General features: G+C 49.8%; 9 protein-coding genes across 9 annotated transcripts; 6 read left to right on the top strand and 3 right to left on the bottom strand.

The window, feature by feature from the left end:
* Positions 1-278: 278 nt before the first annotated feature.
* FVEG_05741 (hypothetical protein) lies at positions 279-1,705 on the top strand. Its single transcript, XM_018893978.1, has 2 exons — positions 279-545; positions 598-1,705. Exons 1-2 carry the CDS (start codon positions 425-427, stop codon positions 1,596-1,598), a joined length of 1,122 nt encoding a protein of 373 aa, XP_018750937.1. The 5' UTR covers positions 279-424; the 3' UTR covers positions 1,599-1,705.
* A 413-nt stretch (positions 1,706-2,118) lies between these two features.
* FVEG_05740 (hypothetical protein) lies at positions 2,119-2,811 on the bottom strand (the record flags this gene model as incomplete). The annotated part of the gene is made up of 1 exon (XM_018893977.1): positions 2,119-2,811. The coding sequence occupies one exon, from the start codon at positions 2,809-2,811 to the stop codon at positions 2,119-2,121; it is 693 nt and encodes a 230-aa protein (XP_018750936.1).
* A 3,254-nt stretch (positions 2,812-6,065) lies between these two features.
* On the bottom strand, positions 6,066-6,581 carry FVEG_05739 (hypothetical protein; the record flags this gene model as incomplete). The annotated part of the gene is made up of 4 exons (XM_018893976.1): positions 6,540-6,581; positions 6,277-6,478; positions 6,170-6,217; positions 6,066-6,119 (listed from the first exon to the last, which is right to left on the bottom strand). The coding sequence occupies exons 1-4, from the start codon at positions 6,551-6,553 to the stop codon at positions 6,066-6,068; spliced, it is 318 nt and encodes a 105-aa protein (XP_018750935.1). The 5' UTR covers positions 6,554-6,581.
* A 593-nt stretch (positions 6,582-7,174) lies between these two features.
* FVEG_05738 (hypothetical protein) lies at positions 7,175-8,448 on the top strand. Its single transcript, XM_018893975.1, has 2 exons — positions 7,175-7,550; positions 7,604-8,448. The coding sequence occupies exons 1-2, from the start codon at positions 7,403-7,405 to the stop codon at positions 8,254-8,256; spliced, it is 801 nt and encodes a 266-aa protein (XP_018750934.1). The 5' UTR covers positions 7,175-7,402; the 3' UTR covers positions 8,257-8,448.
* A 501-nt stretch (positions 8,449-8,949) lies between these two features.
* On the top strand, positions 8,950-10,193 carry FVEG_05737 (hypothetical protein; the record flags this gene model as incomplete). The annotated part of the gene is made up of 4 exons (XM_018893974.1): positions 8,950-9,468; positions 9,534-9,696; positions 9,750-9,942; positions 9,995-10,193. 4 exons carry the CDS (start codon positions 8,950-8,952, stop codon positions 10,191-10,193), a joined length of 1,074 nt encoding a protein of 357 aa, XP_018750933.1.
* A 39-nt stretch (positions 10,194-10,232) lies between these two features.
* On the top strand, positions 10,233-10,588 carry FVEG_05736 (hypothetical protein; the record flags this gene model as incomplete). The annotated part of the gene is made up of 2 exons (XM_018893973.1): positions 10,233-10,421; positions 10,481-10,588. The coding sequence occupies 2 exons, from the start codon at positions 10,233-10,235 to the stop codon at positions 10,586-10,588; spliced, it is 297 nt and encodes a 98-aa protein (XP_018750932.1).
* A 583-nt stretch (positions 10,589-11,171) lies between these two features.
* FVEG_05735 (hypothetical protein) lies at positions 11,172-13,235 on the top strand (the record flags this gene model as incomplete). Its single annotated transcript, XM_018893972.1, has 1 exon — positions 11,172-13,235. The coding sequence occupies one exon, from the start codon at positions 11,172-11,174 to the stop codon at positions 13,233-13,235; it is 2,064 nt and encodes a 687-aa protein (XP_018750931.1).
* A 113-nt stretch (positions 13,236-13,348) lies between these two features.
* Positions 13,349-14,596, bottom strand: FVEG_05734 (hypothetical protein; the record flags this gene model as incomplete). Its single annotated transcript, XM_018893971.1, has 4 exons — positions 13,349-13,463; positions 13,518-14,261; positions 14,312-14,459; positions 14,566-14,596. 4 exons carry the CDS (start codon positions 14,594-14,596, stop codon positions 13,349-13,351), a joined length of 1,038 nt encoding a protein of 345 aa, XP_018750930.1.
* A 356-nt stretch (positions 14,597-14,952) lies between these two features.
* FVEG_05733 (hypothetical protein) lies at positions 14,953-16,666 on the top strand (the record flags this gene model as incomplete). The annotated part of the gene is made up of 4 exons (XM_018893970.1): positions 14,953-15,247; positions 15,338-15,934; positions 15,961-16,306; positions 16,369-16,666. 4 exons carry the CDS (start codon positions 14,953-14,955, stop codon positions 16,664-16,666), a joined length of 1,536 nt encoding a protein of 511 aa, XP_018750929.1.
* Between the last annotated feature and the right edge of the window lie 205 nt (positions 16,667-16,871).

The following is a 16,871-nucleotide window of genomic DNA, read 5'->3' as shown; positions in this document are numbered from 1 at the left end:
ACGTTGATTGTATACAGGCTCTTAGACAGCAAAGTTTACCACTAATCGGAGGGCTCGTTAGCTGCCAGTCGCATTGGTTTGCCGATTCGGTGCCGAGGGGCCTGGTTTTTTAATTGATCAGGGACGTCGCTGTAATTGGCTAGAAGAACCAGGCTAGACAGGATGCCTTTTCGGATTTTAAGGGATATCTCCGGCAGTAACACACAGCCCTATTAGTAAGCTCAGAAAATATTTTCCCACTAAATCCAATAGTTATGACTAACAGCACATAGGCATGGCCGATTATGTACTATGATATCCACTAATACTCTTTCTATATAATGAGTTGCATCGTTTAGCCATATGAAAACGTCTTGCTCGGAAACCCAAGCTCGTTTCGTTCACAGCATCCAAAATCACCCCAGTTAATACCATCCCAAGCAAGATGTCCAAACTCTTCCAGCCTCTCGAGGTAGCTGGCTGCCACCTGAAGCACCGCATGATTATGGCGCCCCTTACTCGTTTCCGCGCCGACGATGATTATGTGCCTACGGAGATGATGAAAGGTGTGTTAATTGAAGATTTGATCCGCCTTCGTCTGTTCTAACTATCCCATAGAGTACTACACTCAACGAGCCTCTGTGCCCGGAACCCTCCTTATCACCGAAGGCACCCAGATTTCTCAGCGGACCCTCGGAATCAGGAATGTGCCAGGCATCTGGTCCCCCGCCCAAATTGCCGCCTGGCGCGAGATCACTGACGCTGTCCACGCTAAAGGCTCTTATATCTGGTGCCAACTATGGGTCCTAGGTCGTGCAAGCAACCCTGCTCTCCGGAGCGAGCTGGGCCTAGATATTCTCGGCCCCAGCCCCATAGCAAGCTCGCCAGATCGTCCACTCCCTCGAGAAATGTCTGAACAGGAAATCCAAGAAGTCATCGAGGACCACCGTATTGCTGCGAGAAACGCCATCGAGGCCGGGTTTGATGGCGTTGAGATTCAAGGCGGCGGTGGATACTTGCCGGATCAGTTCCTTCAGGATGTTACCAATAAGAGAATAGACCGTTGGGGCGGGAGCATTGAAAACCGCGCCAGGTTCCCTCTTGAGCTTGTCAAGGTAATTGCGCAGGAGATCGGATCCAGCAAGGTCGCCATGCGCTTGAGCCCTTGGAGCGACTTCATAGGCATGGGCATGGCCGACCCTATCCCAACCTTCACCTACATCGTCCAGCAGCTCCGCGCCCGAAAGATCGGATTCCTTGACTTGATTGAGGCGCGCATCCGGGGAAACGACGACGCGGACTGTGGTGGGGACAACGACGTGTCCTTTGCCGTTCATGCCTGGGGCAAGGAAGCGCCCGTTGTGATCAGTGGAGGGTTCAATGGCGAGTCTGCGCAACAGGCTGTCGATGAGAAGTACAAGGACTACAAGCTGGCTATTGTCTTCGGTCGCCACTGGACAAGTAATCCTGACCTGCCCTTCCGCATAAAGGCGAACGTTCCGCTTGTCAAATATGACCGCTCGACTTTCTACACGCCAAAGAGCAGCAAAGGCTATAACGATTGGGCGTTCAGTGATGAGTTCTTAGAATCGGGCAGCACCATCTCACCTGCCTGGTAAAATCAACTAGATCTAATAGACTTTCCATTACATGACCGACGCGTGGAAGATAAGGTAATAGGTTGAGCAGGTACGGCCAGCAACTGAGAACGTCTTGGTGTATGAAGTGTCCGAACTGTCCGTCAGAGTGTCATCCTCAAACGTGAATCCACCGGGGGCACATTTTGTAGGTGAAGTGCACGAAGTGTATACATGTACCGAGGAGAGGTCAAAGTGTCCGTTAGTATTGCCATCGTACAAGTCATACTTGAACATGATATCAGACGCCGTGATTGTAGCTGACCAGGTTCCGACGGTGGTTCCCTTTTGTGAGGTCGTTGCCACCGGCGCCGACGATAAGTGTTCCACTTAATGAAGCCTTGCTGGTAGCGAGATACCAACCCCAGCGGTTGGCGTTGCCGCACACAGCTGGACCAACGGGGTCCCCGTTCAGATTTTTGGCTCCATCGGCATAGCGATATCACAGACTTGGGTTGAAGGCGAAGGAGGCTGCTCGCAGCAACACCAGCCATCGCAAGTTTTAGGACAAGTAAAGGACAAAGTAAGGTACTCCCACCAGCGACCGCCAGGCTGGCCAGGAATAAGAGTTCCATCGCCGGTACAGGTTTTGGACGTGGTGCCGTTGGTAGGAAATGTACAAGTTCTTGTCGCAAAGAGCCGAGGCACCGTCTCCGATCATGTTAAACGGCACTGTGCATACACCAGTCGCCTTGTCGCAGTATGAGGTGTATGACCACGAGGCAGGATTTTTACTGGGATACTTGGTGCTGGTCCAGGTAGAAGTCGAGATCTCCAAGTGAGTGTCGCTGATGCTGCCAGCTGGAGTAGAGGAAATCTCGAGAACACAAGAATCCTTACTGAGATCATCCGCAGTATCGCAGCCCACAATTGCAACTTTGACAGCGTCGTTGACAATATCTGCCACTCCATTGGCGCCACACTGAAGATTGAAGGTGCTTATATCAAGAGTAGGCTTGGCAAATTCGTGAGTACAGCATGAGTCTCCGTAGAACTTGGGAGTTGGACAGGTTGGGCTATCCGTGCGGGCAAAGATCTCCCTAGCAGAGCGTCTGAGACGCTTCGAGGGAGCTCTAGGACAGCAGCCAGATTTGACCGGGGTGTTGTCCCCAGTAGTGCTGCAAGTAGGGGGGTTGTCAGCCAGGACGTAGCCAGTAAAGATGGCCGTCAGGCTGAGGACTATAGAGTACTTCATGGCTATTCAAAGCCTTGATGACTGAGTAGTTGTATCTTGAAAATGTAATGATAAATATATTATAATGAGAAGCTTGATAAAAGTGCTTAGAGAAGAAAGCATGAGATGTGAAGAGAAGAAAGGGTTTAAATAACTGTTTGGGCTCGCCTTGCTACTGTTGGGCGCTCCGTCCGTGATAGCTGCACTTGTCCCTTGCGGCGAGGCGAAGAAAAAAATCAGTCCATTTCAGCCACATGCTGCAATGGGCGCCACACGCTCGATGGTGGGCAATATTAAGCCATATTCCGGTGAGGCAAGTTCTAGATCCAGTACCCTCTTCTTGGAACCATTATACGCGGGGTAGTCTGGATAAACAGTAACTCAGGTTTCGCAATTTTGACATTCTTTAACTAAGCACTCGTTGGCGGCAAGGAGAAAAAGTCAGCGTATTGTTCTCAGCTGCAGACTGCTTCAGGTGTTTTAGTGTATTGAAAGTCTGTCTATTGGTAAGGAATTTCCCGTGAAAATCAATAGTCTCCACGTCACGCACGACTAGCACGCATGATATGATCAGGGCCAGCAAAACCCGACTTTGCGGTCTAACGGCGAGGCTTTTTATCGTTATTTTTACAGTTAAAAGTTTAAACTTGATTCGAAACTCTTTATTACTTGCGTTGCCTTTCAGGGCCAGCGGGTTGGGCAACCAAGGTCAAGGAGCTTAAGGAAGCCTTTGGCGCCCGTCAGTAACAACAAGAAGAGGTCTCAATCAAAGAGGAAAAGGCATTAATTAATTTGGGGGTGAGCAGTGTGATCGCGGCGACTTGTAACTTTAAATATTGTTGGAACATCTAACATAGGCTAATTTAGGAAGGGAATAATATACCCTCAATTCTTGCATTTTACTTGGGCAGACATCCCTGGAGTGACCTGCGGGAGCCTTTCGACAATTGATGGGATAGGTTAGTCCCTGTAGTGTGTTCTGGCTTGCTGGAGCCGCTAATCCGAGATTGTGCGGGGCATCCTAATCGCACTATCGATTGACACCTAACTCAAATTAGCTGTTGACCTAATGACCGCCCTGTTAACAGCTGGGAGTGACGTGCAACCTCCGCTGGTCTTAGGAGGAATGACATCCCTCTACTTAAAAGATCCAGAAGCAGAGTCCAGACTCGCCTTAAGGCGGGTAAGAAGCTTACGAGGAGAAGTCATGATCCTAAATTGACGGCCCTGTCACCAGGGAGACACTTGGGGTGAACGTTATCAAGCTGCCGACAGATTCCAAAACGCCGAGTCTCGATGCGCCACAGAAACCCTTCGCATGGTCTCCTGACTACTGTTGTGTAGGGGCGTGAAGCCTCTTTTACCCCTCAACCTTAAAGCCCATCTTGGTTTCTTGAGACAGTTGTTTCCGAAAAGGAAAAGCAAGACCTTAGGCGATTGTGAGGGTAATGAGTATATTGCCCGTATGTGTTTATTGGTGTCCTCTACCTTTGTGGCCCGGGGGCTGAAGCCTCTTTTAAAACCCGAACCTTACTGCAGTTTCCGAAAAGGATTTAGCCGTCTTGCCTTGGCTGTGCAGCCCTATACTTGAAATGTGTTAAACGGCGTAAAACGGGATCTTGCCACTCGACCCTAGCCCGCTCAAGTAAAGGCATAGTCTAGACCGAGCTTAGACGCTCTGTCGCAGGAACAAGATGCTCACAGATGATCAATGGTGGCACTATGATAATGGTCAGTTAAACCGGTAGGAACTAGGTGGAGGTGATGGGTTGATGGTATTGCCAGCTTCTAATTCGGCATAGAACAAGCCTCGCCGTTTATGTTACACCATGCTATCGACCATTTCAGTAAAAGGCTCCAAGGAACGCCATACTAACAAAAGAACTATTGAATGAGGCTGTCCTCACCCAGAAAACTGGTTAATGCATTTTTTCATCAGCTTGCCAAGAGGAAAAGAATCGTAATATCTTGTCATTTCCGAGAGCTGTTGGGTGAAGCCTCCAATAGGAGCACGGGGGTGACGTGCATCTTATCAGGTAGCGATGCAAGCTTTCAAAGCCCTAGGTAGGATCCTACATCAAAGAATACGAGATGCTCTCAAACAACATAGGCGCCATCTTCAAGAGAGGACACCTCAACGTTAGCCTTATTGCGCGATACGATGGTATCAGCAAGATGACTTCTCCGCCGGTCCATGATGAGTCGAGATGAGATGGATTGCCATCACTAACAACTTGGGCAGCAACATCTTTGCGGAATTTCTGTGCGGGGAGAGGAAGCGTCAGCAGCTGAAAAGGACCCCTTGTAGCTCGGCGCAGCTTGCAAGGCCAATAGGACTGCCAAGTCATGTGATGTGCAGCTGGGCCATGTCAATCACGGGGCTCTGTCGTGTTGGAACTGGAAAGTGTAAGGCAAAGCAGGGTGAGGAGAGAGGTAAGAACAGGCTGATACGGCTTGACTCTATGTGTGCACGGCTGATTGTCAGGTCCCGCAGCGCGGGTTAGCTTACCCTGGCCATCCACAAGACAGGTTCGAGGTTGTATCAAAGAAGCAGCACTAGTTACTTATCGACTTTGATCGGTATTGCCTCCCTTTTCGATAATGAGCATAGCGCCCACCAGTAGCATTGGCAGTTGCCAGTCGTAAATGCGGTTTCACCCATAATTTCGCCGATTGCCCGATTCGTGTATTGAACTCGCAGGGACCTCTCGCCCTGCCTATGCCGCCCCTCGTGACACGCAATCAGTGGTGTCAGCGAAGATGATAGTGGTGAAGGAGCCGAATTAGATTCTTGGGTAGCGACCTGCAACAGCTTTTGGCCTTGGAAGCGACTTTCTCAAACCAGCGAGGCGTTATCTTGGCCATGGAGGGAACTTTGGCCTTATTACATGAAATGGCAGTATCAGCCAGGTGGCATCTCCTACGGTCCATAACCTCCATCTCCATCATGAAAGCCTTCTGGTACCATTGAACTGCAATCTTTAAAGTCAATCAGACAATGCAGTCCCCTTATAGTCCTCCGTTTAGTAACTATAGTACTCGGTATTATCGACAGGATACTTTTATCAGACCAGCCTTACCATTCTGATTCCTACCCTCAAACAGGTCGTAAAAATCTTAAAAAAGTGATCAAGATCTTTGAAATATATATGGTGCTTCTATAAACCATCGATTACTTATACTGTTGACAGTCTGGACATGCGGACGTCATGAATCAAGTCTGTGATCAAATTACCAAGCTAAGAGTCCCGCCAGACTACAAACATCCTAGTCCTTTAGTCAGCCTCAGCACCCTGAGCGCCACACTTCTCTTCGCAGTAATAAGTAAACTAAAGACTGGTTAGTATCTTTCATTTTATCTCAGTCTTTCTGATCTTACCTCATCGCCACCGATGTGACCTTCTGCCGAGTTACATATCGTTCCATCCTAGTGAAATGATTAGCAAAAATATCGACTAAGTTTAAACTACTTGGTCTAAAGCTCACAAAAGTACAATCGGTACATGTGTCCCACCACTCATCGCCGGTGCTTCGCTGCTTATACATATCGCAAGCGCACTTGGTAGCATCGGCAAGGACTTCATAGGTGGTTTGCCAGTTGTAGCTTGGGCTGAATGGGGTTCCACCAACTGGGGATGACATCCTGTTAGACACACAAGCAGCGGCCTTGTGGGTAGCAGCATGAGCACTGTCGAAGGTGTTAGCTTCTCTGGAAGAAGACGTTGGGGGGCTGGGTAGGCACGACGAACCCGCTGACGGCCATGATGGCCAGTGTGAAGAGAGAAAATTGCATGATGAAGAAGAAACAAGAGAAAGTGATAGGTTGAGAAAGTTGGGTTGGCTGGTCTCATTTCTTCGGTACTTGAGCTTGAGTCTTTATACAGTTTGTCTCTCTCCTTCATTTGATGAACTTCTTGCTTCTTGCCGGCCCGAGAAGAGTTGCTATAATAACACAAAGACTTACACGACAACTCTTTGAGCCCAAATAGGATATTCGTAAATCGATCATCGGTGAAGCCGTGCGTCGGCAGTTGACTTTGGCATAACATTCGCGCCTATCAGGTAACACGAATATCGTAGTTTCATGCCATGATTCAAGAACCCAGCATAGAAGAGTTCAACGCGTTTCTCTATACGAGCGGCTGAAACCAGTAGTTAGGTTGCCCCACCAATGAACTAACTGGAATAGTGACTTGATCATCGACAACCCTGAGGAACATAAGACGATTCCCCACTTATGAACTACACAATTCGCTTCAGAATAGGAAAGTGCGTTATTTAGCTACCCCAGATTAAAGTTTATTGAGATAGGGATTGACATCATGCTTAAAAGCTGTCATACGTATGGAGTGACGTAGCAGTCGTGATCTATTTTCTCAATAGCACTAGGAGAACCGTTAGACTTAGTGCTGCTACGCGACGTGAAAGTCGGAAGTTGATACTTTCATTGCGAAAAGACCCAACATTTGATCATTGGGTTTGACTTTCTCATCCGACCATAAATACCTGGCTGTCTCCGACTTAGCCAAGAACAAAGCAAGCACACCAACTCAGTCAATCACATTCTCCTTCATCTTTTCATATCGAACTCAAGTCCGATAATCTTTATAAGATGCATCATCTCGGCCTCGTCTACGCCTTGCTCATCTCTGCTACTGGTGCGATTCCGGTGGAAGACTCGCCCTTCCCAGGAGCCATCAAGTGGACTCCCAACCACCAAATTCAGCCCAGCGATGTTATTGTTCCTGTGAAGGGCGTTTGTAAGTTGACATTCTACACATCGCTTTGAGAAAATATGCTGAGAATCTGATAGCCTACGTCGTCAAGGAGGAGGCATACCTTGCCAAGCTCAAGGCCGAGGGCATCAAGATCGGTGCTCCCAAGCTGGACCCGTCTTGGGTCTCTTACAACAGCACCAATCTTCCCAAGGTCAAGCACCCAAAGGTCTCAAAGGGCCAGCTCGGAAAGCGAGATGACTGTGATGGCACCTTCTACATCACCACCGACAAGACCGAAACCTTTGTCGACTGGGACGTGCAGATGTCACCTGTTGTCTGCGCCGTCGGCGACATGGACATCAGTGTGTCTTCAGGCTACAGCGTTTCCAACACCGTTGGAGGCAGTGCTGGGGTCGATCTCACCTTCGTTAAGGACAAGCTGGCTGGGTCTCTTGGTATCGACTACAGCCGTACGTGGACGACGCAGACCTCAGTCATTACTAAAGCCACTATCAAGGACGGTCAGTGCGGTGTCATGATCACCAAGCCACTCACAACTCGCCGCTCTGGTCGTCAATTCCGTGGTTGCATCGGATCGGCCACTGAGATCGGTACTTGGTATGCAGACAGCCGTGGCGAGGGAAGCTACAACGGCATCACATGGATTGAAGGTGCTATCTCTGCTTGTGCTAAGCCTGGCAGCAACCCTCCCCTATCTCGATGCAACGGAGAAGGAAACTTCCGATGAGCGGAGAGAAAGTTCAAGAGTGAGGGGCGATGAGACAAGATGTCCTAGTTGGGGAGAATCACGTCTCCGGTTTCAGGGAGAAATGCCGAGAAGGAAGGCATTTAGATCGCTTAGTGGCTGTGATGGGGCTATATAGAAACTTTAATCACAACCCTTCCGGGGAAACCACCTTGCTGGAGCATATCACAGAACTTATCGATGTTACCTAAAGTCCCTTTAGTCAAAACGGGACAAATCAGCCCCCTGAGTGCAAAGTCCAGTGCCTCGCCGGCTTCTCGTTTAGTGCCCACAAGGCTACCTGCAATGCTCAGCTTCCTTCCGATGATAAGACCTGCGGTAGAAAAGTCGCTTCTGACAACCACTCCCGTCACTTCATGACCCGCGGTTCCCAGAGATGAGAGAATCACGGGAGGTGACTTCCGGGAGTTCTCTTTACCTGAAATCCTGCGTTTTGACTTTTCTACTTACATGACCCGGATCGGAGACCGGATCTGGGTCCGGGTACCGGGTACCGGGCAGCGGCCGGACTAGTTTCCACACTCGCGCAGTCCCATTCGGGAACATGTAAAGATCAGCTGCTTAGCGCGTAAGGCAATTGCATTATTTACTAGTGCTCCCGCCAAAAAGTTTCGAATATTTAGATCCTCGGATATCAACAAATTGCTTTCTGACCTGCTCTCACACACAATCATCATGGGCAATTTCAAAGTCTGTATAGTTGGCGGTGGCCTAGCAGGCTCACTACTGGCTAACGGGCTCATCAACAATGGCATTGACACTATTGTCTTCGAGAGAGATGAGGAAAGCCTCAAGAGGGAAGGATACCAGATCCGTCTGGGTGATCCGGCTTTGACGGGCCTGGCCTCGTGTCTGACCGATTCGCAGTTGGAATCAATCGTGCAGAGGCTCGGAAGATATTCTGGCTCTACCAAAACGGCTCCAAGTATCTGCAACACCAGGTTCCAGACTATCCTTGACTTGTCGGCGCTCCCGACTTACTCCAAGTCGGCGGCCATCAATCGCGTTGTGCTGCGTGATTTGCTTCTTGGCCCCGTCGTTACCAAGGGAAAGGTCAAGTTCGGCAAGCAATTCTCACATTACGAGATCATCAAGAATGGGCCTGGTGGGAGCGAGAGTGTCAAAGTGAATTTTAAGGACGGCTCGTCGGAGCATTGTGACATTCTTGTCGCTGCGGATGGTAGCGGATCAAAGGTAAGGCATCATTCATGCTCAATCACACCCACCTCATTAGAACGGCTACCAAGATCAATGCACAGATAAACAAGCAGATTGGGGCAAGGAATCTGGTGGATATGAGTAGTCATCTGGCCTTTTTGTCAAAAGGGAATGCTACCAAGGCACGCCTGCGCCAGCTGCCGCCCCGTCTTCTGAACGGACCAACCCTAACCTTCAAGAACGGCATCTCTCTCTACTACGCGCGTAGGATATTCCTGGCTCAGATACACTTGCATTTCACCACTAACATTGTCCAGTTTACTTGCCAGCACCTCAAAAGACGGGTGGAGATGGAAAGCAAGATGATGGTTTTGACTTTGACGAGAATCAAGCATCATTCTACTGGGGCCTAAATGTTCCCCGTGAGCTGTGCCCCTTCAGCGACGCTAAAGATATTCCCAACAGACGACAATTTTGTCTTGACATAGTTCGCGACTGGGCTCCAGAATAGTAAGCTTGACACTCCATCGCCGTACATATGTCAGTCACTAAACCTCGTCAGCCATGTCATGCTCTCCGCTGGAGCCAGTGATGAGGACAAGATCACAATGACAATGCTCCGGGCCAGTACAAAGCTCCCAAAGAACTGGCGGGAGCGACTTCAGGCACAGAATGGCAACAACGCGGAAGAGGGCCACCCACGCGTGTGGCTCATAGGCGACGCTGTACATGCCATGCAGCCAAACCGGCAAGTCGATTGACCATCTCCAGATAAGGATTTTCTAACAAGATAAAGTGGAATGGGCGGGAACCAAGCCATGCGAGACGTTGCCGACATGTTGCCTGAGTTGCTAGAGCTGAACAAGGCGGCTGAAGCAGGTCCGTCACTGAGCACTAAGGAGATCGAGATTAGGTGCCATGCATACGAGAAAAAGATGTTTGACCGCTCATTTGCTTGGGTGGCTAAGAGCGGGGGCACAGCCCTGCCGGTAAGTCAACACCTATCTTGTTCTGTTATGCAGAGCTTTGAAGTGCTGACCTTGTCAAGACCGTCGACCTCGACGGGCTTCTAGGCAGGGTTATATCCCTCGTAGCAGGCTTGCTGCTGCCTGTAGCAACTATCTTGTTCAAGGCAGTCAAAAGATCTAATGAATAGATGTACGAGAGATGGATTCGTCATATGACGTTGACTTGACTGGCGATATTACGCCGTCCCGGCTTTTGAAAACACCGAGACGGAGGCCGGCCATTTTGAAGGCCGTGATAGCCGGTGGTGGCGTTTAGAGGCGGGGTATTTATCTGGGGTATGGGGTTAAAGTTCAGGGCAGGATCACTGCAAATCTTGTAGTTATGTTATGCTTGTATCCGTACCATCATATAGCTTTTCAATTGCGTAGATAGGCTATTCCACTTGGTACAGTCAAACTCGGACTATTATTGACCTGTACCACGTGATGCTCTGGTCAGCAGCAACCTCGCCGTCCAAATATTCTGCCAGCCCAATATGTATGCCATGTTATTTCGGAGATAGTCGGAGCTAATCATGTCCCTCACACTCGGCAGTTACATTCACTAGTTGTCCCCAACATCCCCGCATTCTGACGGTTAGTTTCATCGGTAGTCAACTTACAAAACTCAAAGACTTTCTGGGGTACGTTGTAGACAACCCATTAATTCTTCTCTTTCTCCTCCCTTTCTACTCCGGACTCACAAAGCCATACGACAAATGCCCATGTAACATGCCAACCAAAAGGCTGAGCGATAGCCTGCGGCGTCGATGTGCGGCAGCATGCGAAAGCTGCAAACGCCGAAAAGAGCGATGCGACGGCAACTTGCCATGCCGTCGATGCGCCATCCGCCAGATCGCCTCGGCATGTCGCTATTCGGCTCCAAAACGGCCTGTGTCCATCTCATCCCGCCAAAGTTCCAGCGTAGGAGATCCAAAAGACGCCCCGGAGCCGCTGATGGACATGATGCTGAACTATTCGGCGGTTGCCCAGGACCAGCCACTTGGCCAGACGGCGAGCCAACTTGAAGACTCGTTTTTGGACATCGGCACAGCGTTTCCCGACACGTATCGACTGGCGGAGAACGACCAGCAAGGCTCCGTCTATTTTGGGGATGCGGCCAATGAATCCTTTCTTCAGCAGATCCGTCAACTCGTGGCTCGTATACTGGGGCCATGCTCTTTTGCCGAACAGCCGATACAGTATCATACCAATCATGACCCCTCTTGTCCAGTGTCTGTGTCCGATCCTCCACCAAAGCCCAGCCCTTTGGATGCGAAGAAGCTTGTAAGTTGGGGCATGCTGGCGACAAGCCATTTGCTGGGTGCTTTGGACGAATCAGAGGTACAGGCACAAATAGAAGAGTGGCTACAGCAAGACAACAGTGCTGAACATCTCTCCTCCGCGATTTGCTATCTGATTTTAGCAAATGGTGCACTTACGTGCCCGGCTGATGAAGACGCGACCGCCGAGGCATACTACACATATGCGAGATATCTGACAAATTCGAAATCAAACCAAGGGCCAGATCTCTCGTTGATCCTTTGTCACAACTTGATCGCTTTCTACCAGATAAACTCAGGAAGACGAGATGCCGCCTATCACTCCATCGGAGTTGCATGTCGACTTGCATGCGCCGTGGGCATTAACCAAATGGACAAACCGCGCCACATGAGCCACGCTGATTTTGCATTCCGCGAACGTCTATGGAACGCATTACGGCTGTTCGATTCATTCGCCAGCGGTTCTCTAGGTCGACCTATCAGCACCTACGAGACCCGCAACACAAAGGCCGAGAAGGGCTATTCCTCCGCCATCGACATGGCAGCTATCATCCAAGCCGTTATGAGGGAGGTCTACGGCCCTTCCAAGGTCTCCAGGCACTTTATCACAACCATGACTCAGGAGCATCGCTCATGGGCGACTCGCATGACCTCTTGTCCGAAGACGAATGGGATAGAGTCCGCGGAACAAACCCAGGGATACGACTCGGCACCAACTCTGGCATCGTCTAATATAAAGGAGTCATACTACTGGTCAATCATGCTGCTGACACGGCCTGTTCTACTTGATCGAGCGGCGAAGCAGGCGATGCGTGGATCGGTCGGTGATAACAGCTATCGCAATCAACAAGGGGCATCCCCGTCACAGTCCGACACAGCGCTTTTGTATGCTTCAGCTGACTCGGCGGTGCGAATAGTTCGCTTGCTGGAGACAGTTCTTACCAGGGAAGACCTGCCCAAACGGCTACCATTTCCAGTCCACTCCGCCTTTACAGCTGCTCTAACACTAGGTGTCGCTACATTTGCAGACTTGGACCATGTTTTCCCACTGCGGCCAAATTTGGAAACTGTGGGACAGTTGCTGCAGAGGTTTGAAAAACATGACAGTATTGCGAGGTACTACTGTCAAGTTGTGCAGCAGCTGAAATCTGCATGTGACGAGTATGTGGAGCAACGGAATACCCGGATAGTTGAGAAGCAGGTCGGTGATCTGTTCGGACGCCTTCAGGAGAAGACTTCTTTGTCAAGACACGAGCGCGGGATGACGGACAGTGGGTGGGCTGATGGTGAGACGGCTACCGCCCAGGGGGTCCCCAGCCCTTTAGCTTCTCTACCAACCATCTGTTTGACGGAGAATTCGGCCCTAGATGATGAAACTATCACAGTTGGTGGGGCCTTTCCCGATATCTCCTTAGACACGTTCGATGAGTCTTCTTTGATTGACATATCTTGTATTGAAGATACTTCTGATGTAGGTAGCCTAGCATATTCTAGCTTGAGCTGGTTCCAATGAAAGCGAGAACATGTATTTTATTATAATAACGTATGTGAGGCGCGTGATGTGAGCCATCAGCGGTGGGCTATATCAACCAATGTTTCTAGTCCTTGCTAACGCTGGCCCACAAGTCAGATCTCCAAGTTGTAAACCTTCCCAGGCTGCGTATCAATAGCTCTAGCCGCTGTCTCCTGCTCCAGCTTATCTTTCGCGGCAGTGACATCCACTCTAAAAGGTTTGATAAGACTTGGAGAAGTTAGCAGTATGATAGGATTCGAGACAGGACTATAATAATCTCACTTTTGATCATTGAGGCAGAAATAAATGCTGCTAGGTTCACCGAGCCACTTTGCCTGCTTGACAAGGAACTCGGCTGCCGAGCCTTGGAACGGTCTGCCATCAAGATTTGCTCGACCGCCTACTCCCATGATAGCAACAGTGGGCTTAGGCGTTAGACATTGGGCGATACCTTGGTAGACGCCCAAGTGACTGTTGAACAAGATGCTTTTATCGTCAGCGACGAAATTATACATCAGCTGGCCGCCGTCAAAGTGCGACATGACGTGCTTCCGACGGTCCTGCACATAATCGGCAAAGGCCCGTGTCCCTGGGTCCATCTTTTCCTCGGGCAGAAACTCCTTCATTTTGAAAAGGCCAAACTGCATCAGTCTGGTAATGTCCAGGGAACACGTATAGGGAGTCACTTCGCCAGTATAGCGCTCGGCGGTATCGAATTCTTCGGGCAGGTCGTGTGGTGTAACTGCCGGGATCAAAGAGTGCAGTGAGGGCCATACGTGGACTGCCGCTGTGGCATACTTGACATGGGGCGTGGGAGGCGCTGTCGGTGGTGCTGGAGCTCGATCAATCATGCCTTCCGCAGCCTTTCTCAGAATCTCCTTGCTGAATAAGGGCACTCTTTCACCGCCGCTGACTGGGATTAACTGCGTGTCGGGGACGCCTGCATCTCGAAGGCATTTGATAGCCTCGCCATTGGCAATCACCGTAGCTCCTGTTCTGAGAGCCAATTGATCCGCGCCGGGAAGGCTGTCGGCGAATTAATTTCTCGTACAAGTGAGATACTGGCTTAGACTTACTGATCGAAGTGGGCGTGCGAGATGACGATGTAATCCAGTTCAGTTACTTCCTCAAGCTCGAGGTATCGTTTCAGACCCTCCGGTTTGTCGAGCCAAGTGTCGTGAAATATGGTTAAGCCTTTCCATTTCAGCCGAAAAGTTGTTGTTCCTGTAGTATTCCATTAGTAAGTGAACAGAGATCCCGTTTCCAGACTTCGGCAGCCAGTATAGTGGAAGTAGATTGAGATCCTTGCTAGACATTTCAGGAAACATACCAAAAAACTCCAATGTCGCTTCTACCGTCATGGTTGCTTAAAGTCTTCTGAGAGAGGAATGCGCGGAAAACAAAACCCCTCTTGATGGCTGTCGAGGCTCTGTGATATCAGAATCTTTGCGGGGGTGGAGGCGGAGGTGGGGGCGGTGTTTGCTCCGACCCGGCCGGCTTCCGGTCTTCCGGACCCCGGTTCAGGGCTTCCAAGGTTCCGAAATACCAGCAGATTCGAAAATCACATCACTAATCTTAAGTATCCGTTAGAGCCTTGGATGCATAGCGGCTTCTTGGCCAAGTCTACATACCTCTCATCAATAACGACCCGCCAGGACTCAAACCTCACTCTATCCGCTGCACACATCAAGCCATTCCTCTAGAGGACCGCACTACAATGGGAGAACCAGACAACTGGGTGTCCGTACAGGAAGGCCCTGCGTTTCAGCCGCGTAAACTCAAGGTTGTTTGCATAGGCGCTGGGTACGCTGGGCTGATGCTCTCGTATCAGTACAAGCATGGAGACACGCCTTTGGAGCAATTTATGGATCTGAAGATCTATGAGAAGAATGATAATATCGGGGGAACTTGGCTGGTCAATAAATATCCCGGGGTTGCGTGCGACGTTCCCGCACATATCTACACATTCCCCTTTGAGCCGAATCCCTCTTGGAGCCAGTTCTATGCCACAGGTCCAGAAATATGAAGATACATCAAAAAGACATCCGATAAGTATAAGCTGGACGAGCCTGTCATACTAAATACTGAAGTTGTGTCCTCAGTTTGGGACGATGACACCAGCAAGTGGCGCCTCGAAATCAAACAGGGTCATAATCATGATATCATCCAGGAGGAAGCATATATCGTCATCAACGCCACTGGGTTCCTCAGCAAATGGACCTGGCCTACGATACCTGGACTGGATAAGTTCAAGGGGAAAATGGTCCACACCGCTGCCTGGGATACAAGTCTTGACTGGTCCGGCAAGAGAGTCGCCATCATCGGAAACGGCTCTTCCGCTGTTCAAGTCCTTCCACAAATGCAACCTACAACAGCCAAGATCGTCAATTATGCGCGCAGCCCGCTTTGGATCAGTAGCGCATTCGCCTCAGAGTTTACACCTGAGGGCAAGAACTTTACATACACCGATCAAGAGATCCAAGCATTCAAGGATGATGAGGGCATGTTATTTAAGCTCCGTCATAGTATCGAGCATTCCTTCAACAAATTCTTCAAGGTCTCTCTTATGGATATTCCAGAGCAGAAACAGGCTTTCCAGTTCTTCAAGGCGAAAATGGAGGAAGCACTCAACCACGACCCCGTTCTGCGCGCCAAACTTATCCCGACATTTCAAGTCGGTTGTCGCCGACTCTCTCCCGGTGAAAACCATCTTCAAGCACTACAGCAAGACAACTCACCCTCCAAGATGAGGCTATCCAGGAGATTGTTGAGACTGGGATCCGCAGCCTAACAAAGACGGAAGAGTTTGATATAATTGTCTGCGCGACAGGCTTCGATGTCAGCTTTATTCCGGGATGGAAAGTTGTGGGCCAGAATGGGATTTCACTTGCTGAGCAGTGGAAAGATGCCCCAGAGGCCTACTTTGGGGTATTTGCTGCCAACATGCCGAATTTCTTGACTGTCAACGGACCAAACACTCCTTTAGCACATGAAAGCTTACTGGCCGTGATGTCGTTCACGGTGGACTACATCGCAAGATGGATCCGGAAAATATCGACACAGAATATCGAGTAGGTCATACGTTGTTGCCAACTCACGAGAGCTCATGCTGACTGACTATCGTTCCATCTAGGTCAGTCCAAGTCCGTCAGGATGCGTTGGATGACTTCAATACCTACGCCCAAGAATTGATCAAGGGGACTGTTTGGACGGGCGACTGCAGGTCCTGGTTCAAAAAGGGAAAGGCAGACGGTAGGGTGACGGCTATGTACCCTGGTAGTGTCATTCACTACAAGGAGATTCTGGATGAGTTTAGAACTGAGGACTTCGAGTATAAGTATATCAGCGGGAACCGGTTTCAGTTCATGGGTAGTGGAGTGACGTTTAGAGAGAATAACGACGAGGACTTGGCATGGTATATGCGGAAATAGTTCAGTGAGAATTATTTAGTGTTGGAGTCAGTTGTATTAATACTCGAATGATGACGTGCCCCAATTACGCATCCGATGCCTGTGAAAATGGACCTGGTACTGACATTATATTAGACGAGTCTCAGACGATAGGATCTTGGTAACTTGTCTCTAGCTGCACTTCCTCGAACGATGCAAGACTCGTCGACCCTTTCGCCTGTTACAA

The sequence above is a fragment of the Fusarium verticillioides genome, chromosome 3 (assembly GCF_000149555.1).
Source record: "Fusarium verticillioides 7600 chromosome 3, whole genome shotgun sequence".
In the NCBI taxonomy this organism is placed as follows: domain Eukaryota; kingdom Fungi; phylum Ascomycota; class Sordariomycetes; order Hypocreales; family Nectriaceae; genus Fusarium; species Fusarium verticillioides.
This window is presented reverse-complemented; position numbering and strand designations above follow the sequence as displayed.

Coding starts and splice junctions, on each gene's coding strand:
- FVEG_05741 (XM_018893978.1), top strand. CDS start 425: ATGTCCAAACTCTTCCAGCCTCTCGAGGTAGCTGGCTGCCACCTGAAG. Junction 546..597: donor GCCTACGGAGATGATGAAAG/GTGTGTTAATTG, acceptor ACTATCCCATAG/AGTACTACACTCAACGAGCC.
- FVEG_05738 (XM_018893975.1), top strand. CDS start 7,403: ATGCATCATCTCGGCCTCGTCTACGCCTTGCTCATCTCTGCTACTGGT. Junction 7,551..7,603: donor TGTTCCTGTGAAGGGCGTTT/GTAAGTTGACAT, acceptor AGAATCTGATAG/CCTACGTCGTCAAGGAGGAG.